At 37.4% G+C, this 19,135-nt stretch overlaps 1 protein-coding gene across 1 annotated transcript in view; it reads right to left on the reverse strand.

Moving 5' to 3' along the window:
- Positions 13,497-19,135, reverse strand: part of LOC109834733 (pentatricopeptide repeat-containing protein At5g42310, mitochondrial) — a gene marked incomplete at its 5' end in the record, with an annotated part of 7,564 nt that continues 1,925 nt past the window's right edge. The window contains 4 exons of the mRNA XM_020402756.1: positions 13,497-14,160; positions 16,891-17,075; positions 18,008-18,079; positions 18,169-18,321. Coding sequence (XP_020258345.1) covers positions 16,965-17,075; positions 18,008-18,079; positions 18,169-18,321 — 336 coding nt within the window. The remainder of the gene's footprint in view (positions 14,161-16,890; positions 17,076-18,007; positions 18,080-18,168; positions 18,322-19,135) is intronic.

A 19,135-nucleotide genomic window follows, 5' to 3' on the forward strand; every position in this document is an offset into this window, starting at 1 on the left:
TGTAGACTTATCATCCTATTAAAGAGGATTGATAAGTTGATTGTCAGATGTGTAATATTAACATAACAGGAATGTGTTACGATCAGAGCAACTTTGAGGACCTATCGCTCTATTAGAGAGAGTCGATAAGTTGATTGTCAGAGGTATAATATTAACATGAAAGGAATTTGTTGTGATCGGAGCAACTTTGAGGACCTATCGCTCTATTGAAGAGAGTCAATAAGTTAATTGTCAGAGATGTAATGTTAACATGACAGGAATTTGTTATGATCAAAGCAACGTTGAGGAACTATCGCTCTATTAGAGAGAGTCAATAAGTTGATTGTCAGATGTGTAATATTAACGTGACAGGAATGTATTGTGATCGGGGCAACGTTGAGGACTTATCGCTCTATTGGAGAGAGTCGATAAGTTGATTATCAGAGGTATAATGTTAACGTGACATGAATATGTTGTGATCGGGGCAACGTTGAGGACTTATAACTCTATTAAAGAGAGTCGATAAGTTGGTTATTAGAGGTATAATGTTAACGTGACATGAATGTGCTGCGATCGGAGCAATGTTGAGACTTTTCGCTCTATTGGAGAGAGTCGATAAGTTAATTGTCAGAGGTATAATGTTAACGTGACATGAATGTATTACGATCGGAGAAACTTTGAGGACTTATCATCCTATTGACAATGATTGATAAGTTAATTGTCAGAAGTATATTGTTAACGTGATAAATTAGGAATGATGCAAACTGAATTCATATTCCATGGGGATGTTAATCGCCAGAAGTGTAATGTTAACTCGATGATGTTTGTGGATTTTGTGGTTGATAGAGGTATCTATTGAACATAACAATTCAGGAAATTTATTACTCATAATCCAGTGGACCACAAATAAACTAACCCTCAGTCTTGAACAAGTGCAAGGGGGAAAAAGGGGGTAGACAGGGAACACCGCCTAGTGGGCCACTATCCGTCAAGTCGTTCAGTGATATTGGAGTATAATGACTATGATTAGAATAGAGGCTCATCACACAACAGGCCATTATCTGAAGAGTTTAGCTATCAGAGGTAACTATTAACATGATAGCTTTATGGACCCATCATTCTATTGAAGAGGATTGATAGGTTGATGGACTATCAGAGTTACTGTTAACGTGATAGTTTTTTAGACCTGCAATCCTATTGAAGAGGATTGACAAGTTGATGGACTATCATAGATGACTGTTAACGTGATAGTTTTATGGAACTACCATTCTATTGAAGAGGATTGGCTTCAGTGTCCGTAGTATCTTCCCCTTCTGACTGAGAAGATTGGGCTTGGTCCTATTGTTCAGGTTGATTCTGTTTACTTTGTTCTTCGTCTTTGAGCCTAGCAATAATTTTTTGAGCATGTTCGTCTTGAGAGATTAGTTGTCTCTAGGAATAACATTTTACAACTCCCATTCAGGCTAGGAGTTTGGTTTATAAGTTGTGTCGACAGGTTTCCACCAGTGTAGACTGTGTCATACCTGTCGGGCATCGAAGAGCCATGCTTCGGAACCTTTCGACGAAGGCTTTGATGGACTCTCCCTTCTTTTGCTTAGTGGCGAGAATGGGTAGGGATAGACACTTCTGTGTTGACTTCGAAAAATCTAGGCAAGAAGAGCCTCTCTAGATCTACCCACTTTTAGATATATCCGGCAGACAGTTTCCTGAACCATTCAAAGGCAACTATCTTAAGGGTGCTAATGAACAATCGAGCCAGTATGAAGTCGTTTGATATCACATTTTCACTTTGTGATTTGAAATGATAGATATGTTGATTTGGTAATCCCGTGCCGTCAAAAGTTTGTAGCGTCGGGACTTTAAACTTTAGAAGATAAGGGGTTGCATCTCATTCGACATGATAGGATCTACCAACTCTCTCGTCTTGGAGTTCACTTCTGTTAGCAATGGTATTAAGGCGGGTTTCTAATTCTTCTATTTTGGTAGACTGGAGATTCTGCTCGTTCTCAGTCTCTCTTTCTTCATTAGAGGAAGATTCTAGGTTGTGGGCTTCTTGGTCAGAAACAACACCATCAACCACTTTTTCCTTCCCTTTGCTTGTGTGAGGTTGGGATGAAGATCTTCTTCCTCTTCAGAAAGATTCTTGCCTTGACGGTAAATTTGTCTTCTGAGATTTGGCCCTGTCTACGACATATTAAGTCATCAGGATTCAGAGTTTATTGATAGCCTCCTGTTGTGATTCGAGCATGGCCTACTGATCATCAAGTCTCTTCACGAGATCTTCATGGTTTTCCGTCATATAGGTGGAGCTCTCATGTTCTACAAAAGAGCTAGAGGATTAAGATTCTGTAATAGCCGACTGCTCACCATCGGATATAGTTCCTCTAGCCAATCTTCGATAATCGACAAGAGGCATGACTCCCCTTCGAGTTCGGGTATGTTGGTAGATTTCCTCGAACTCATTTAGGATCTCTTTGAAGTTTAGAGACATGTTTGTCTCTGACTCATCAGGACTAAGGATTGATGATTTCCCTCTACCGATCATGTTGGAAGTAACTCCAAGGTATTCATCCTCTAAAGTCTTCTTCCTGTGCGAACGTCATCATTTGTCGGGCAAAGTAACGTTCGTTAATTGGTCGAACCCCAACGCTTTGGCCGTATGTGAGCAACATTGACATCCCGAGAGGACCGTAAAAATCAGTCGTTCACATTGGATAAAACGAATGACTCGTTGCATCGGTCTTTCTCTCGATATGAACTCTCTCAAATCTGTTACAAAGACTCGAAAAGAATTAATCACTGATCATGAGGTTTGAATTGGAACCCCCTGCCTATGATTAAATGAGAATGGCTCCTGTGAATATGGATCTTGTTGAGATGCCTTGATTCCGTAGACTTCTTATGTCCGCCCATCAATCTAGTCATGTTACGAACGACCCAGTACAGGGTCTTGCTGCCCGGTCAGTGAGCCGGGGGTATAGGGGGCGACGCGCCCCTAGCTGGGGGGTCCGAGTGGAGTGGACGACCCCTCGGTAGGGTTCGGGGCAGTGCCCCGAAGCTCTATAGTATACACCGGGTTATGTATTGGATTTTATTACTCGGGCCCAAATCTGGTTTAAAGTCCATGTCGGTTACTCTGGACACGACTTGACACATCGTGCAATAAATATGAGGGTCATGTTTTGTTTGTACAACGCACCGCTGCGGGCTACGTTCTGCTTGTGAAACGCGGCCCTAAGGGCTGCGTTTAATTTGGGAAACACTCCCCTGAGGGTCACGTTTGAGTTGAACAACGCAGTCTTGGGGGCTACGTTCTGATTGTAAAACGTAGGCCTGAGGGCTATGTTCTGAAGGTGAGACGCAGGCTTGAGGACTGCATTTTTCTTGAATAACGCGCCCCTGTGGGCTGCATTTTGATTGTAAAACGTGCCTCTGAGGGCTGCATTTTGGTTGCATAACGCGCCACTGAGGGCTGCGTTCAACTTGGTTCACACGAGATTCTCGTTTGGGCTCATGAACGCGAGGCTTTTCTTTTGAAACAAAAAAGCGGAGCTCAAGATCACGTTTCGGCTCACAAACGCAAGGCTCGCGTTGCTTGAGAGATCAGCTTTCTCGGAGTTATGCTCGTCGTCGAGATCTTCTCCTTCGTTGAGCGAAGTTCTTCTTAGCCTGTTTTAAGGCTTTTGTAGTGATGTTGCCCTCTGTACTGATCAGGTTAGTCATGATGATAAGCCTCTTGTGACCCGATACCCGTTGTTTAGGTACGGGCGTGGAACCTTCAACTCGATTGATGAGTTTAGCCAAAGCTAAGTCTTCTCCCTCAGAGAGGTGTTTGGTAGGAAAATTAAAAGAAGAAAATTAAGAATTAAATTTGTATTATTCTCTCTGACAGGCTCAGAAAAAGAATTAATTATAATTCTCTCGATACAACTTCTTTCTAACAGACTTAGAAAAGAAATTACAAATTTTCTCGATCGATTTTTCGATTTACAAAAGAAAGAAGGGTTGACGGAGATCATTCCCTTTGTTTAATTTGGATTCTTCTTGGTGTCGATGAGATGCCTCCCTCGAAACTTGTATCGAGTTTGCTTCTTGTTGACGATCCACGTTTCACCTCGTTGGAACAAAGTCTATTCCTCTCGAATTTGATGTTGTGGGGAACTTGCGTGGTAAGTTGAACAGAACTCTTGACGAGTTTAAGAACTCAAAATGAGTTTAAAACTCTGTAAAAGAGTTAATTTAAACCAAAAATTGGTTTGTAAGCCAAGGGAGAAAGCTCCAAAGATCTCTATTGCTGAAGAAGACATTCGGTTGCAGAGGAAAAATACTGATCTCTAAAAGATTCAAGCTCTTTTGATCATCTGCTAAAAGATCTCTTCTTTATTGCCGAAAAGAGGATCCGAAGCAGCCTCAAACTAAGCTGAATTTTTAGCTATTTATAAGGGATTTTTGGGTGTAACTGCCCTTTAATCCGCTCCTTAACGAGGGCATAATTGCCCTATTAATCGGGTGTAACAACCCCTTAAACCACTCCCCAGATCGTAGGTAGAAAATAGTTTTTGGAACTATTTGAATGAGTCAAACGCAGTGATTTATGTTCTGGGTGTGAACATGTGTTCGAACGCATGGTCTGGAAGCTACGTTAGCGGCTAGATATTAGATGTGTCAGCGGCTGTGAACGCGTGCCTTGAAGCTGCATTTGTGCTGCGTTAGTGGCGTTTGAACGCAGCGTTTGGAAGCTGCGTTAGCGGCTGGATTCGAACTGCGTCCATGGCTGAATCTGAACTGCGTCTGTGGCTTAAGAACGCTGCGTTTGTGCTGCGTTAACAGTTGAAAAAGCTACATTTTGTTGATGAGAAAGTAGTGGTTGCATTGTTTCGACTCTGGAACGTAGAGGTGAGCTTCAGGCGAAGTCCAATGTTCATGGGAAGTCCCATCTTATAGACAGACTTTAGAACATGACTTGCTGCGAAGAACAGGTCATAACTTTCAAACCGTAAGTCGGAATTGGAAGAATTATATATGAAAATCGACTATCTCAACGAGACAGAGCCGACCAAACCAACCTAAAGTGTTCGGTTTTCTCCCGTCCATTTCACAAAATTCTTTATGGTTTGAGAGATATGTACGTTTTGAATTGAAGAGACCGTCAATTTGTAGTCTCTTTTGCTAGAGCATTGTAAAGATCGTCATCTTATAACATTCATCTTGGCTCCTTGAAAATATAAGAGTCATCAGATTGTAACTCCTAATGTTGATTTTGAAGGATTATTAAATTAGAGCTTTTTATCGGTTGTTATGAAGGTCGTCAGATTGTAACATTCATTGATCTACGTGAAAGGTTTTAAATTGTAGCCTTTTGGAAGCTATCCAATTATAACTTTTATCATTGGTGTTTGATGGGATCTACTATCTACAATAATTTTTAGACAGCCCACAAGAGGGGATTGTATGAACAGTGCAACTCCCATAGGAGATAGTCCTTTGACGAGTCAGTCACAACTGGAGCTTTAGTTTCCTTAGAGACTTTACAGATCTTGCACATAGCATTGGGGCTAAGGGATCCGGAGGAGAGTAACTCCTCATATTTGGCTTGATCGAACTCAATGATCAGAGTTTCAACGGTCATTCCAGCGAGCTTGGTGTTAGATTGCGCCACCACTTCTTCATCGGTGAAAAAGCTAGTCCCCAGTGAAGTCGTCATCTTTTGTTTGGTGGGAAAAATTAAAAGAAGAAAAATAGAGAATTGAATTTGTAGTATTTTCTCTAATAGACTTAGAAAAAGAATTAATTACAATTCTCTCAATGCAATCTTTCTCTAACAAACTTAGAAAAAGAAATTACAATCTTGTATCGGATTTTCGATTTACAAAAGAAAGAAAGATCGATAGATATCCTTCCCTTTGTTTAACTTGGGTTCTTTTTGGTGTCGATGGAATGCCTCATTCGAATGCTTGCGTCGAGTTTGCTTTTCTTGACGATCCGAACGCTTCACCTTATGGAACGTTGTCTTTACCTCTTGACTCGAAGTCGAGGAGAACTTGCATAGCAAGTTTGAAACTCTTAACGAGTTGATAATTCAGAGAGAGTTTAAACTCTATAAAAGAGTTGATTTTAAACCGAGAAATCAGTTAAAAGCCAAAGTATTAAAGCTCCAAAGACCTCTGTTGCTGAAGAAGACCTTCGGTTGTAGAGGAAAATGCCGATCTCTTTAGGCAATTTTCTGAGCTCCCCAAAACCAGCCAATCCAAAAGAGAGAGCCCCATCACTAAGCTGAAATTTTAGCTATTTAAAGGGGATTAAAGGGTGTAACCGCCCCATTAATTTGCTCCTTAATGGGGCTGAATAGGGTGTAACCGCCCCCCCTCCCGTAAATCTCTTCATAATAGGGTGTAACCGACCCCATTAAGTGGATATACGATTTTGAAACCGTTCAGGTTCTGTTTGAACCAGTCAAACACAGAAAACGCGGGTCTGACCCCTACATTCTGATGTTGCAACGCAGGGAGGACCTCTGCGTTTTGATGTTGCAACGCAGGGAGGACCTCTGTGTTTTGATGTTGCAACACAGCTTTTGAGCTTTGCGTCTCGTTCTAGGACACATCTACGGGCTCTGCGTCTTGTTGCTAACACACATGAGGACCTCCACGTTTTGGTCTGAAGAGACCGTCAACTTGTAGTCTCTTTTGTTAGAGCATTGCAAAGATTATCGTCTTGTAATCTTTGTCTTGGCTCTTTAAAATGTGGGATTCGTTAGATTGTAACTCTCGCTGTTGATTGTAAAGCTTTCATCGGTTGTCGTGAAGGTCGTTGAATTGTAACATTTCTCGATCTACGTGAAAATCTTCCAATTGTAGCATTCTAAAAGTCGTTGAATTATAACTTCTATCATCAGTATTTGATGAGGATCATTTATCTGTAGTGATTTTTAGATAGCCTACAAGCATATGAAGATGTTGCTTTTGGGGCATTGACACAAATTTTTCTTATTATTTTCTACAAGGACTAGCATTATATACTGCACGTGCGATCGACATTAAAACTTAATTATTTTAATTTTTATTTTATTTTAATAGCCTCTAATTTTTATATTATTTTAATAGCCTAAAGCATCAAAAATATTTCTAAGATCTTTTTATGATATTTTTCATTTAGTATGTGTTATTTTATCTTACCTTGTTCCAATTTGGCTATGACATATATTTTAAGTGGATAAATGATGTAATTTTCCTAAATGTGTCATTAAGAAAAGTCATTTTTCATAATTTATCTTCAGATTATTTTATTTGATTGTTTTTGTTCAAAGTATTTACATATACACCTTTGATAATTTATAATAGAATATATTGAGATTCTAATTGTTGTTTTTAATATATTTATTTATATGGAAAATAACTTTATCATTTCATATTTATATCTTCTTATAATATACAATGTAATAGATATTTAATTACTAAGCTCTCTGATATGATTTGGAAAGTTATAGAAAAAAGAAAGAGAACAACAAAAAAAGAAGAAAAAAAAAGCCGTGTGAAATAACCAAATCGTCCTCATATCTTTGGTGAGATAAAGGGCAATTTCCCAAAGTCCTTCGAATTTTTTCTACCCTCACGAAATTTTTAATATAATAGTACATAGATACTATTACGCAAATAAACGGGTCACTCTGATTAGGGAATCCGTGTGAGAAACCCGTGCCACCCCTGCCCCACACGTGGGAACTGGATCCTAAGAAAAGGAGGTAGTTGACATTTCCTTGTTTAGGTTTGAGAAAAGACTTCCTATGTGAGAGCGAAGAAGGCGCGTGGAATATTTCTCTAATTCGGTCGTTACCCGCCTCTCACGGTCCACTCCCAAAACACACATCCAGTGTCAAAGAGACGCGTCGGACTTTGCAACAAGTCAAATGGGATCTCAAAACAGCCGCCCCATATTCAACGCTTGGTGTCTGCCACATAGACTTAAGTCACTAGGCCAGATATCTTTAGTCACTAGAGCGTATATTTTTTAGATTTTTCATCGGCGGACTTTGTAGCTTAAGTCAACTTATACTAGAAAGTTTCTTGAAATTTTGATCAATTATGCGGTAAGCAATTCAACTTGCAGTGTTGAAATATACACGTCGTTGTCCGTTTTGAGCCTGGCTAATATTGTGAATGTAAGATAAATATGACATTCAACCCGAGGAATGAAAACGCTTAATAGATAAGGTTCATTTTAGTTTCTACCTACTTCAAAAGTTTATAAGATGAGATTCCGTTCGGTTTAGTTCTCATGCCGTAGTTTTCTTCATTTTCCTTAATCTCATGACACCAATTAAACTTGGCTTACTTAAATCCTGCAAAATTAGGGAGTACTTTTACTGGTGAGGGTGTTCATAATTAAGGTATGCGACTTGTATAGAAGATCACAGATTCAATGCCTAACGTCGATCTTAATATACACCTGGCAAAATAAAAAACAAAAAGAAAAAAGAAAAAAGAAGCGCGCAGCCTGTGTTACATTGAACGAGAATTGCAATATTAATCATCTCAATATTCAACTATCAGCAAGTGGACTGGCATTATTACAGAGGCAAGAGAAACCATAAACTGAAACTATCTAAGATGGGAGATGATTAGTTTTGCATCTCTAAAGAGAAGAAGTACATGCTATAATTGTTCCCTTGAAGAGTGAACAGTGTGGATCTTGACTTACAATTCAGTGAAAGGATTATGCACAAGAATAAAGTACCTCAGGAAAAGTGTACTTGGCATCTCACAGAGGGAGTAGTTCTTTCACACTTGAGAAAAAGCTTGCACCAAAGATTCAGGCTCACTGTACGTACTATGCAACAAAAGAAGCATTCTACCGATATTTCATCATTTGACAGTCTCATAGTCATTAAGTGACTCAAATCTTCAATCCATCACTAATAAACTCACACTAAACTTGATGTAGGCCTCACCTGAATGATAATTTGAGAAACATTCACAACAATTTTAACATAAAATTTTGTGATTCCTCTTCCTGCCAACTGAACTCTCTCTTCCTGAAGTCGATACCCAAAAGAATTCCAAATACGAAAACATATACATGTAAGCACGTATAGCATGTGGCTGCATCACTGCATATTACGTGGATGCATATACAACATGGATTTTGATGCAAGGCACCTGAGGAGCTGAGGTTAAAGGAGCAAATTTCCTGGAGAAAAATAATTGCAGGGCCATGATAAATAAATCCCTCTAGTGGCCTTTTAGGTACATAAATCATTGTCAGTAGTTTTCAAGGGATTGAGATATCAATCAAGGATTAATAAATGTCAAGCATAGAGGTCAAGTTTTGGCAGTTTGGTAGGGTAATAAGATGGGCAAATTGTGGGCTGACAATTGAATCCACATGCTTAGAAAAAAAGTTTTCAAGAGGATAAGAACATTATACTACAGAGACACATTAAAGAGGAAACCAAGCATGCTCTTCACTATCAAGAACTTTATTTTATCCTCAAATCATCTCACTTACTCTTTACCAATCCTCTAAAAACAACTTGTACCACATCCATCCCCCACAACAAAGGTTTTCTACCAAGGTAGACTCATTAAATTGACTCTGAAATTTTTGCAAGTTGAAAAAACTAGTGTCCTAGTCTCAACCCTAGATAATCTTTTGTCACTCTCTCAAGACCAATCCCAAATTTTGTAATCATTGAGTAAATAGATTTGTGCAATACATGTAACCAAGTGGTTGACATAGCTCATTGACCCAGGTCTTTTGAAGCTTGGTGTACCCCTAGGGTCACATGTGGGGCCCCATGGACAAGATATTGGTATAAGGGTCATTCATTGTCTTCCTTTTGCTCTCCTTTCTCATTCATTAAACCATGTGTTACTTTCCCATAAGCATTACCTTTCCTTTTTGTAAAGAAAACTTTGATCAATCTTATTTCACATTTTTCTAACGCAGTACACAATGACAAACCCTTGTACATTAGCATCTCAGACAACTTTATAGTAATCCTCCTCCTATGTTTCAACATCCTATAACCCCCTGTGACCTAAGGGTTGCATCAGACATAAGCAATTGGAATTTTAATTAGCTAGGAGAGGCTGCAGTTATATTGGCCACAAGGGTTTAAAAGCATTGACCCTTAAGATGATTCTCCAGAGGATCTCTTGGGTCTCATGATGGTGAGAAAGAGATTGAGAGAAGGGCAGGACCTACTCACAATACCTTTCTCCTTGGCCATCATTACAACTAGAAGAAGATACCATTTTCATACTATATCTACATATACCACTCCAAAATTTTCATTTAATTAATCCACAAGCAAAGTTGCTTTGTCATCAAGCATAGGCTAGAAAAGAGAGCCTCTCCAAGAGTCACCACAGGGTGCGATAACGTAGATATTCTTTAAAAAAAATGAACGTAAACTACAGTAGGGCCACTGCTTTGTGATCACAAATGGGATGCCACATGAAGGGAAAAATGGAAACACCAGATCCTAGAAATCCCTCTTGTTAAAGATGATTAAAGTTGCTTTGGTACTAATTATTTCGGTTATAAACCATTCAAAAAATATGATACTATCGGCCAGTACAGTAGGGTTTTCTAGTAGTGATGAAACCCTAACACAAATTATTACCTCATTGCCTCTTGGGAAAGATGAAATGATGCTGAATGATGCGTTAGAATAAAACGAGGTTTGGCAGTTGTGTCACAGATGTTATATTTCTACGGCATGATAGATTATTATTTGAATACCATTTTAAGTTTAGTTTAAGTAGCTAAAGGCACATAAAAAGGGTTCAAGGTTCCAGATGTACCATTGCCAGGGAAACTAATGTGGCAAGCTTAAAGAAGACTCGGAAAATAGGTTATCTCAAAAGAGCTAGAGCCTAGACCCCTAGCTAGGAAAATTATGAAGGGGAAATTCCAAAGGAAAGAAACATTATTATCCTTGATAGAGCATAAAGAAGTATTGCTTTGGGAGGACACTACATTGCGTCAACCTGCCTATAATTGGATTGAAATTTGAGAATGAAAATGTACAAGACCAATATCTAACCTGAACATGTATAAAGTACTCTTTTGAACATGTATGAGTAATACAATGCTTAATTATAGTATGTAGGGCTTCCCTCTGATAACCAAGTATTCTTAGGATTAAGATGTTTAGTAACTGTATCTTTTGCTGCATATTATGCCAAAAAAGAAAAAAAAAAGAAAAAGAAAAAGAAAAAAAAGAAAAAGTGAGCCATCAACAACTATAAAACAAGATGAGTCAGATGACAACAAAGAACAGACTACCAAATCTTCTTTATAATATGAGCAAAGAATATTCAGTATGAAGATTGCAAAGAAGCTGAGTTGAGAAAGTCTATTAATATCAACGCGAGACAAAAGATCATGACCTTAGTTCTTATACCAAGACATGCAAGAGACAGTATTAGTTAAGCCTAAGAGACAAGGTCCAATGTAATCTAACCAAAGGTTGTAACTGCTCTGAGAGACTCCGATGGTGTATTATATTGAGGTCTCAACTGCCTTCAGCCTTGCCTTTGCCAATTTAGGGATAGTTGGTTTAAACAGCTCCTTTAAATATGCAATATTTGGTCAGATTTCGTTCAAGGATAAAGGGTTGCAACATCCTGCTTAGGTTGTTAGTTAAGAGCTTGATTTCTCAGTCTCTGGAGATGTGCAACTCGTGGACTTATGATCCTTTCGGTGAAGTAAGAATAACCTAATCTTGTAAGTACCCTCTTTAGGGTACTTGAATATTGTATGGATGACTAAGATGAGGTCAAGTTGCCTGGATAAGAGGTTTATGTTTGTGCTTTAGATAGTGAAAGACAAATGAGCGTGACAGATGATAATATATATGTTCAAATCGCATTGACCTTGCTTAACTAAAGTGATTAGGCTAATAATACAAGGTTAGGCATGTGTTTGGACATGAGGTGAACCCATGTTTATGTATAAACTAGAAAGAGAAAATAACAGAATTCTAAAAGAACATGCATGTTAGCGGAATCTACTTATATATCAACCATTTGAAATCATAGACATTTTTATACACAATGTCGATATCATTATCTTACGCGCATGTTTCAAGATCATAGCATTGATTAACTGCTCATCTGTGAAGAGATCTACGCATAAATATCACAAAAAAACAACACCTGAAGAAGAGTCGAATCTTAGAATTAGGGATATCAAAACCTAGCATGAAAAAGGCTCTGCTTCCTTACGATAGAGATTTATACACACCAAGACCAGGAAACCTAACCAGGATATACTGGGTGGGCTTAGGTTTTGGACTGTACTTGCATTATTTTTAAGTTTTCCATGCAGAAGTCGGTGAATTTAGTCCCCAAGTTTGAAAGGGGACGTATACTATGACCAACCATTGTACTAAACTAGTAGAGACTAGCATATCTTTGTTTTTCAGTGGGAAAATAGTGGCCAAATCAGATCAGTCCTAGCCAGTTCCTCTAAGCAAGAAACACGTTCATCAGAATGTGCTTATTAATCATGAATCAATCCAATTTGGGTTCAAACACAAGCCAAATCCTTAATGATTTATGTGTTGGGCCGAGTCAACTTGAAGCATGGGTCATGACCCATTTCACGTATAACTAACTTTCCATGGATCTGATCCAGTAATGTTTCTGATCATGAATATTTCAAATTTTGAGAATGATGCACTAATGATGAGTACTCAGAATATCTCAATGCTGTTGATGGTGGGAAACACACTAAAAGACCAGCTTCCATGGCTCTTGTTGAGGTTAGTCTTCCACCATCCATTTCCTTTCATTTCCCTGCACCTTTTGATTTAGTAAGATCTTACTTAATCAAGTTTTTCCACCATACATGGATCCAACCCTCCATTTTATGCGAAAACCAACTGTTTTCGTTTAAAGTTTATGCGAATAGAAACCACTTAATGAGACTTAGTCCACTAAGAGAAATCTAGAACCAAAATTCTTTAGTTAAAAGTCCATTGGAGTCGAAGCTGAATGATCATGCTCCATCGACAAGTCATCTCTCGAGCTATAGGCATGCAACGGATACACGTTTTTTTCTCTCTTCTTTTACTTGGCTTTGCATATTTGATGCAAGATAGCATGGGGAGTAATCATGTTGAGTTCTCATGTTCTCAAGTGAGATACAAATGCGAAGAACAAGGTACATATATTGGAACGCAACTGCCAAAGGTGTAAAACATACAACTGAAAAAGAGAGAAAGATGTCCTCCGATACAAAAGTTGTATAAAAATGATAGAATAGCCAGCAGTCATGCATGTGTGTTATCAAAAGTATAATTTTCTTCTCCAATTCAGGACAAACTGAGAGAAATGACCATTTCTGTGATAGTTCACAGCAATGGTAAATCAGGCATGCATGTAGCGACATGAAAAGTTCATAGCAATGAAAATTCAAGCATGAGATGTGCACTTAATTACACATGCCTCAAAATTTGGTCTCAAGTCCTCAACTTGTCAAATATTGTCAATCAGAGATTCATCGGCTTATTACCAACAGGCAGACGGCCACAATTACAAAACTTGAAGAGGGGATGTTCCAACAATTACAACATAATGGTGATAATTTATATCAAGTGCCTGTTCATAGATGGCTCAATCAAGTAATATGAATAAAATACAGATTGAGCACAAGTCAACACCGTGTTTAATATTTCTCCTATGCTAAACATGTGACATACAAAAACCGACAATGAATTTCTTAAGTCACAATCTTGTAAATATTGATCCATTTCTAAGCAAGCATCTGCTCTTACTATCCATCAATTGATCACTCTTCCCCGCTAAAAGCCAACAGTAGCAGTTAGCAGTAAGCTCTCGTAGAAGCAAAGAACGGAACCAAGTACGGACATAACCTAAGGACATCACTGTCAATCTTCATACATACCACAGTTGGGGTATACATTGAAGAGGAGACGTTGAAGATGGATTGAATTGCTTACCGGAATTTAAAATAATATTAATAAATACATATGCACATACATCATACAAACATTTTCGTGAGTGGGCAGTGTGGAAAGGGTACACTGACCTCTTGGTCTGAATGTTTCTGTGGAGCTTCAAGTTTATGATCACTTTTGTTCAAAAAAGAATAAGTATGGGTCAATTTCTTCAGGAGCATCTCCTCTATATTCCACTAGCTCATGACTCTTCCCTGTCAAAGACAACAAAAGGCAATTTCCTGTGAAGTACTCTTTGTAGAAAGGAAAAGAAGGTAATGAATAAGCAAATTGTTTTAGATCTCATACCAAGTAAGATTTAAAGCTCAACAAGAGTGCTTCCAAAATATATTTTAAGCGTTTTTTTCCTCCTTATACACATCAGCTAACTACAACAGCTCGTTGAACAAAAGGTAATACAAGCAGTTCATTTTGTATCTTTGAGTAGTGACATGGATGTCAAATAAAAACATGGTTACTGCAAGTATTTTAGAAAATTAAGCATTTTAATACTGTTGTTTAGTGGAAAGAACATAGAGAATATGTTCAGGTTTCATTGTATATATTCCTCAGTTTGGAGAAGTAAATTTCACAAAAGTCATACAGATGAACCAATTTGCAGGTTTTTATAGATCCGACAAGATCACTAACTATTTGGATGCATTTTTTATATGGTAGTAGACTCTTGTTTTGTGTGATGACATTTCTAAACACCAGCACACAATCTTCGTCCTGAAGTGGAACCGAGAAGTTATGACTCTTGTGAAATAATTGTGGAAATCGGGTCATCTTGGGCTTACACGGGAAAAAAAACGCTTGCTCATTCCTCCTAGGAAATGATAGCATCTTAAGTTGATTCATGACCCTCCTAGAAAATGAAAGAAACCAAACAAAAACAGATAGCCAGGAACAGCAATGTTCATGATATTTATTTTAAGGCAGAGTCTAGTGGCAGTCATTTAAAGCAACTGCCTATCCTCACTCATTTTCTCATTCCTCCAGGTGTCCCCACTTGTCAATTGAAATGGGTACCCTACCCGTGATAAATATGTGTTTTGCTTTCCTCCCCCTTCGTCTTTCCTTACGTAAATTTCCCTTAAAACCCTGAAATTTGGGGAGTTTTGCATATACCCCTATGAAAATTGTTTATTCCTCTTAACACCCCTGAACACTGAGGTGTCTCACTTAACCTCTTGAACTTTGAAGTTTTTACAATGCCCCCCCACCCCCGACGGGGTTACATGTTAATTAAAATGACCAAAATGTCTTCTTGAAATCCTAAAATGTTGGAAAAATGATAAAGGGTAATTTTAATAAACTTAGGGGTTTTGTCTTTGTTGTCACATGCTTGACATACGACTCATCAAAGTTTATGTTATTACTTTAGGGGGTTAAGTGAGACAAATTCATGAGGGGTTAAGGAGAATAAACAAAATTCAGGAGGGTATGTGCAAAACACCACAAAGTTTATGTTATTACTTTAGGCCCCGTTTGGCAAAGGGTTAATGAAGAAGGGTTAAAGAGAAGGATTAATGTACTTAGCCCATTTGATAATCTAAAGGACTAAATTATTAACCCGTTAAATAAGTTTTATTTTAGCCCTTATGATCAGTTTTAGTGTTTGGGAATAACAATGATTTTGACTATTTTTTTTATAATTAGAAGGGTTAACTCTTATTCCATCTAAATAGGAGTATTAGTAAACCCCTCATTTTGAGGGGTTAACTCATTTTAACTCCTCTAGAGGGGTTAACTTAATCCTTCTATATTTTTTATGTTTGGCAAATTATGGAGGGTTAACTCACTTTAACCCTTATATAGATTTGTTGTGTTTGACAGGTTAAGAAGGAGTTAAGTCTCCTTAACCCCTCACTTAACCCTTTGCCAAACGGTACCTTAGGGGGTTAAGTGAGACAAGTTCATGAGGGTTAAGGAGAATAAACAAAATTTAGGGGGTTACATGAGATTTACCTTTTATCATTCCTTGCAAGCTGTATGCAAACTTACCCTTTTAACCAGGTAACAATACCAAGTCAAAAGAAGGGAGACATGGACGAATGAGAAGGCAAGTGAGATTGGGCAGTCACTAGACTCGCTCTTATTTAAAATTTAAAAACAATCTTGATTTCGTGTAGTTAAAGCACACTTGCATCTTAAAGGTACAAGTCCTGATAAATATCCTAGACAGTATTAGGCATTTCCCCACCACATTTTAGGAGGATGGTTGGGAATGCTTCTACATCTAAAATTCTTCCAGATATATCATTAATGATGAGATATAAATCTTTAGCACCTTTGCACCTTCCAACATGGAAAATACATGATTTCAGTAACTCCTGGAAAGAAGTGATCAATAAATGGAGAAGATGACAACTGCAATTAAACATGTAAATTTCCCATATGAAGTAGAAACAAAGCTGTAAGTGAACATGTTTAATAAAATATTAATTTTAATATTATGGCTATAATATGGAAAAGCTCACAAATCATAATGTCAATGTCATTTAACAGTTGACTTTCATAATGGAAAAAATACAAAAAGCTTGACAAGGTGACAGCCTGCAGACTGCAGCTAACACTTAGTGGATTTCAGATGTTATGTATGGACTAAGTAGAGGTTATACTGGTTCCCTCATTCCAAACAAGAACCCTTTCTTGCTGTCATGTTTTATTTGATGCACAAAAGAAGGAACTAGACAGAGTACACAATTTTTTTCACCGCATAACATGAAACAGAAGAAGAGCGGCTTCCGTAGGTTTCCTCCAAGGAAGCAGATTAATACAAAAAAAGTCATCACACACAATCGTAAGGACTTCCTAATCAAATCTAACTGATGTATAAATTCTGACATATAAGTCATATTAAATTTGCATAACACTATTCATAGTTGTATCGAAATAAAAAATAGTATCCAATATATATCCTAAAGGATTAAGGTCCTGACCTTTGATGGGATCAACCAGAACCCTAGTCAAGAAATGGTAGTTCTTGCTCACTAACATTCTTGTTCTGGATATGCTATGAGCTCAGCGTCTGCTTCATGTATCTCAGGGCCGAACGCAGCATAGCTCTAGCTTTCCTGTCAGGATTGCATCCCGCTAAAATCATTTCCTCGTAGACGGATGGTACCTATTGATTGTTAATCAAGAAAATATTTATACACATATCTACATACCATATAATATAACCATTAAAAACCGCTGATGTTAAGTAAATCTATGATAATCAAACCAGTTCAATTGTTAAAGGAAAGACTACCTTATTAACTACAATATATTATCTGTACATATCAAGTAACGCAAATATATCCACTCCAATCCACTGATGGCAAGCATATTGTAATGATATAATGTATCATAGCATGACAAGTCTCTCACACACCTTACTGGTAATATATGATACTCGAATAGGTTTCAATGAAGGGCTTGAGTTGATAGACTTTTTATTTATAATGTCATTGACAGAAGAATTAATATAGCTGCATTTCCCACCTTCCAACGTAAACAGATAAGGCTGAGAAAAGCTACCGCAGTGGGTAAGGCAAGATTATCAGACAGCAGGAGCAAGCCTAGTTAAAGCATCATATTGTCTAAGTTAAGAATGTGTTTACAAAGATAGTTATCGGCTATATTTCATTTGGTAATACAATGAAATTGCAACTTAAAGAAATTGACAGGTACTTGGTTTGTGTTGGTTTTTTTAATCAGAAACATGAATTATTAACAGTAGAACAATATAGCTTTGGATAGTCATTTTTCAAATTATATAATAATCTTTGCCTGGAAACCTCTATCCTATCCTATTAAAAAAGACATCAAACTATATTAATATATCTCAAAAGCATATTTATCTGTAAACATTATTACATTTATTAGATTTTTAAGTTTTCCTTTTGTTTTTCCATCGCTGTTTGTAGAAATATGTTTGAATATGCCTAAATTTGGGTACATAGCAAATATCCATCGAAGTATCAAGTGTCTTAACACCCAAGTATCTGAAACATATTCGAGCAATTACCTGTGCTTTAAAGATTAGCAGTAGAGTAGTATATTGGTTGTTACCTTTTCAAACTTCTCAACGCGGATTAAAGCTTTCATAAGAGTTGTATACGTCACAACATCTGGCTTTATATCCTACAATAAAAAAAAAATTTAAATGAAAAGAGCCGATTAATGGGACTACGCCTGCGGGAAGGATGCATAAACTACATGACTATACATACATTTTCCTTCATAAATTGCAGTACAGAAAAGGCTTCAGCCTCCCTTCGATCTTCACCAAATGCATTAATTAAAGAGTTCAGAACTAAAATACTAGGTTTTATTCCATCTGCTCTCATTACTCTAAATGCATTTATAGCTTGCTCTGATAGTCCCTACAAAAGGATGCAAGAAGACAAAAATAATATGATAAGATATACAGTACAGTACATGACTACAATATTAAGAAAATGTCAGAAGTACAACAAATAGTTCTATGAAATTTTTTCAAACCACAACAAATAATCCTGTCCGGGAAACGTTTTAAGATCACAGAAATGGTTCACAGGGAAAATTCAGATAACACAAGTGGGGATTACTACTTTAATATCTTTGTATCTCAGATAGAATCAAATTCCTTAAGTTTAAAGCTGATCATCTAACGATAAGTAAGCTGCAGACACAAAAGGGAATGATGCAAACCCAAACATTGACCATGTGATTAGCAGTAACCATGAAGTGGAATGTGGACAGTGGCGGAGGCAGGGGGCAACTACAACCATTACACTATGAATCAATCAAAAGGCGATCAAATATTACAATTTACAATTAACTTTCATATAGGTATGTAGATGAAAGAAGAACGTAAGCAAAAGGTTAACAAAAAAAGAAATTTCATGAATACTTAAATCATTTCAACATATGCAGTCATTGTTGAATCAACATACTTGTTCAGTCTCTTTTTTAAAATTGCACTTTCATATTGATTTTGATTGATTTGCTAATTACCCATCCCCTTATTAACCATTATTAATCGAAGTGTAATTTCAAGTACTTCAAAGATTTAGAGGACTAATTGCAAGATATGAAGATTTGGGGGACTGAGTTCAAATGTGAAAGACTTGGAGACTAATTCCACATATGAAAGATTTGAGGGACTAATATGAGAAGACTCACTTACATTGGTGAGGCCGTAAAAAGCCGTGGGTG

This window comes from Asparagus officinalis, chromosome 3 (genome assembly GCF_001876935.1).
Source record: "Asparagus officinalis chromosome 3, Aspof.V1, whole genome shotgun sequence".
Lineage (NCBI taxonomy): Eukaryota > Viridiplantae > Streptophyta > Magnoliopsida > Asparagales > Asparagaceae > Asparagus > Asparagus officinalis.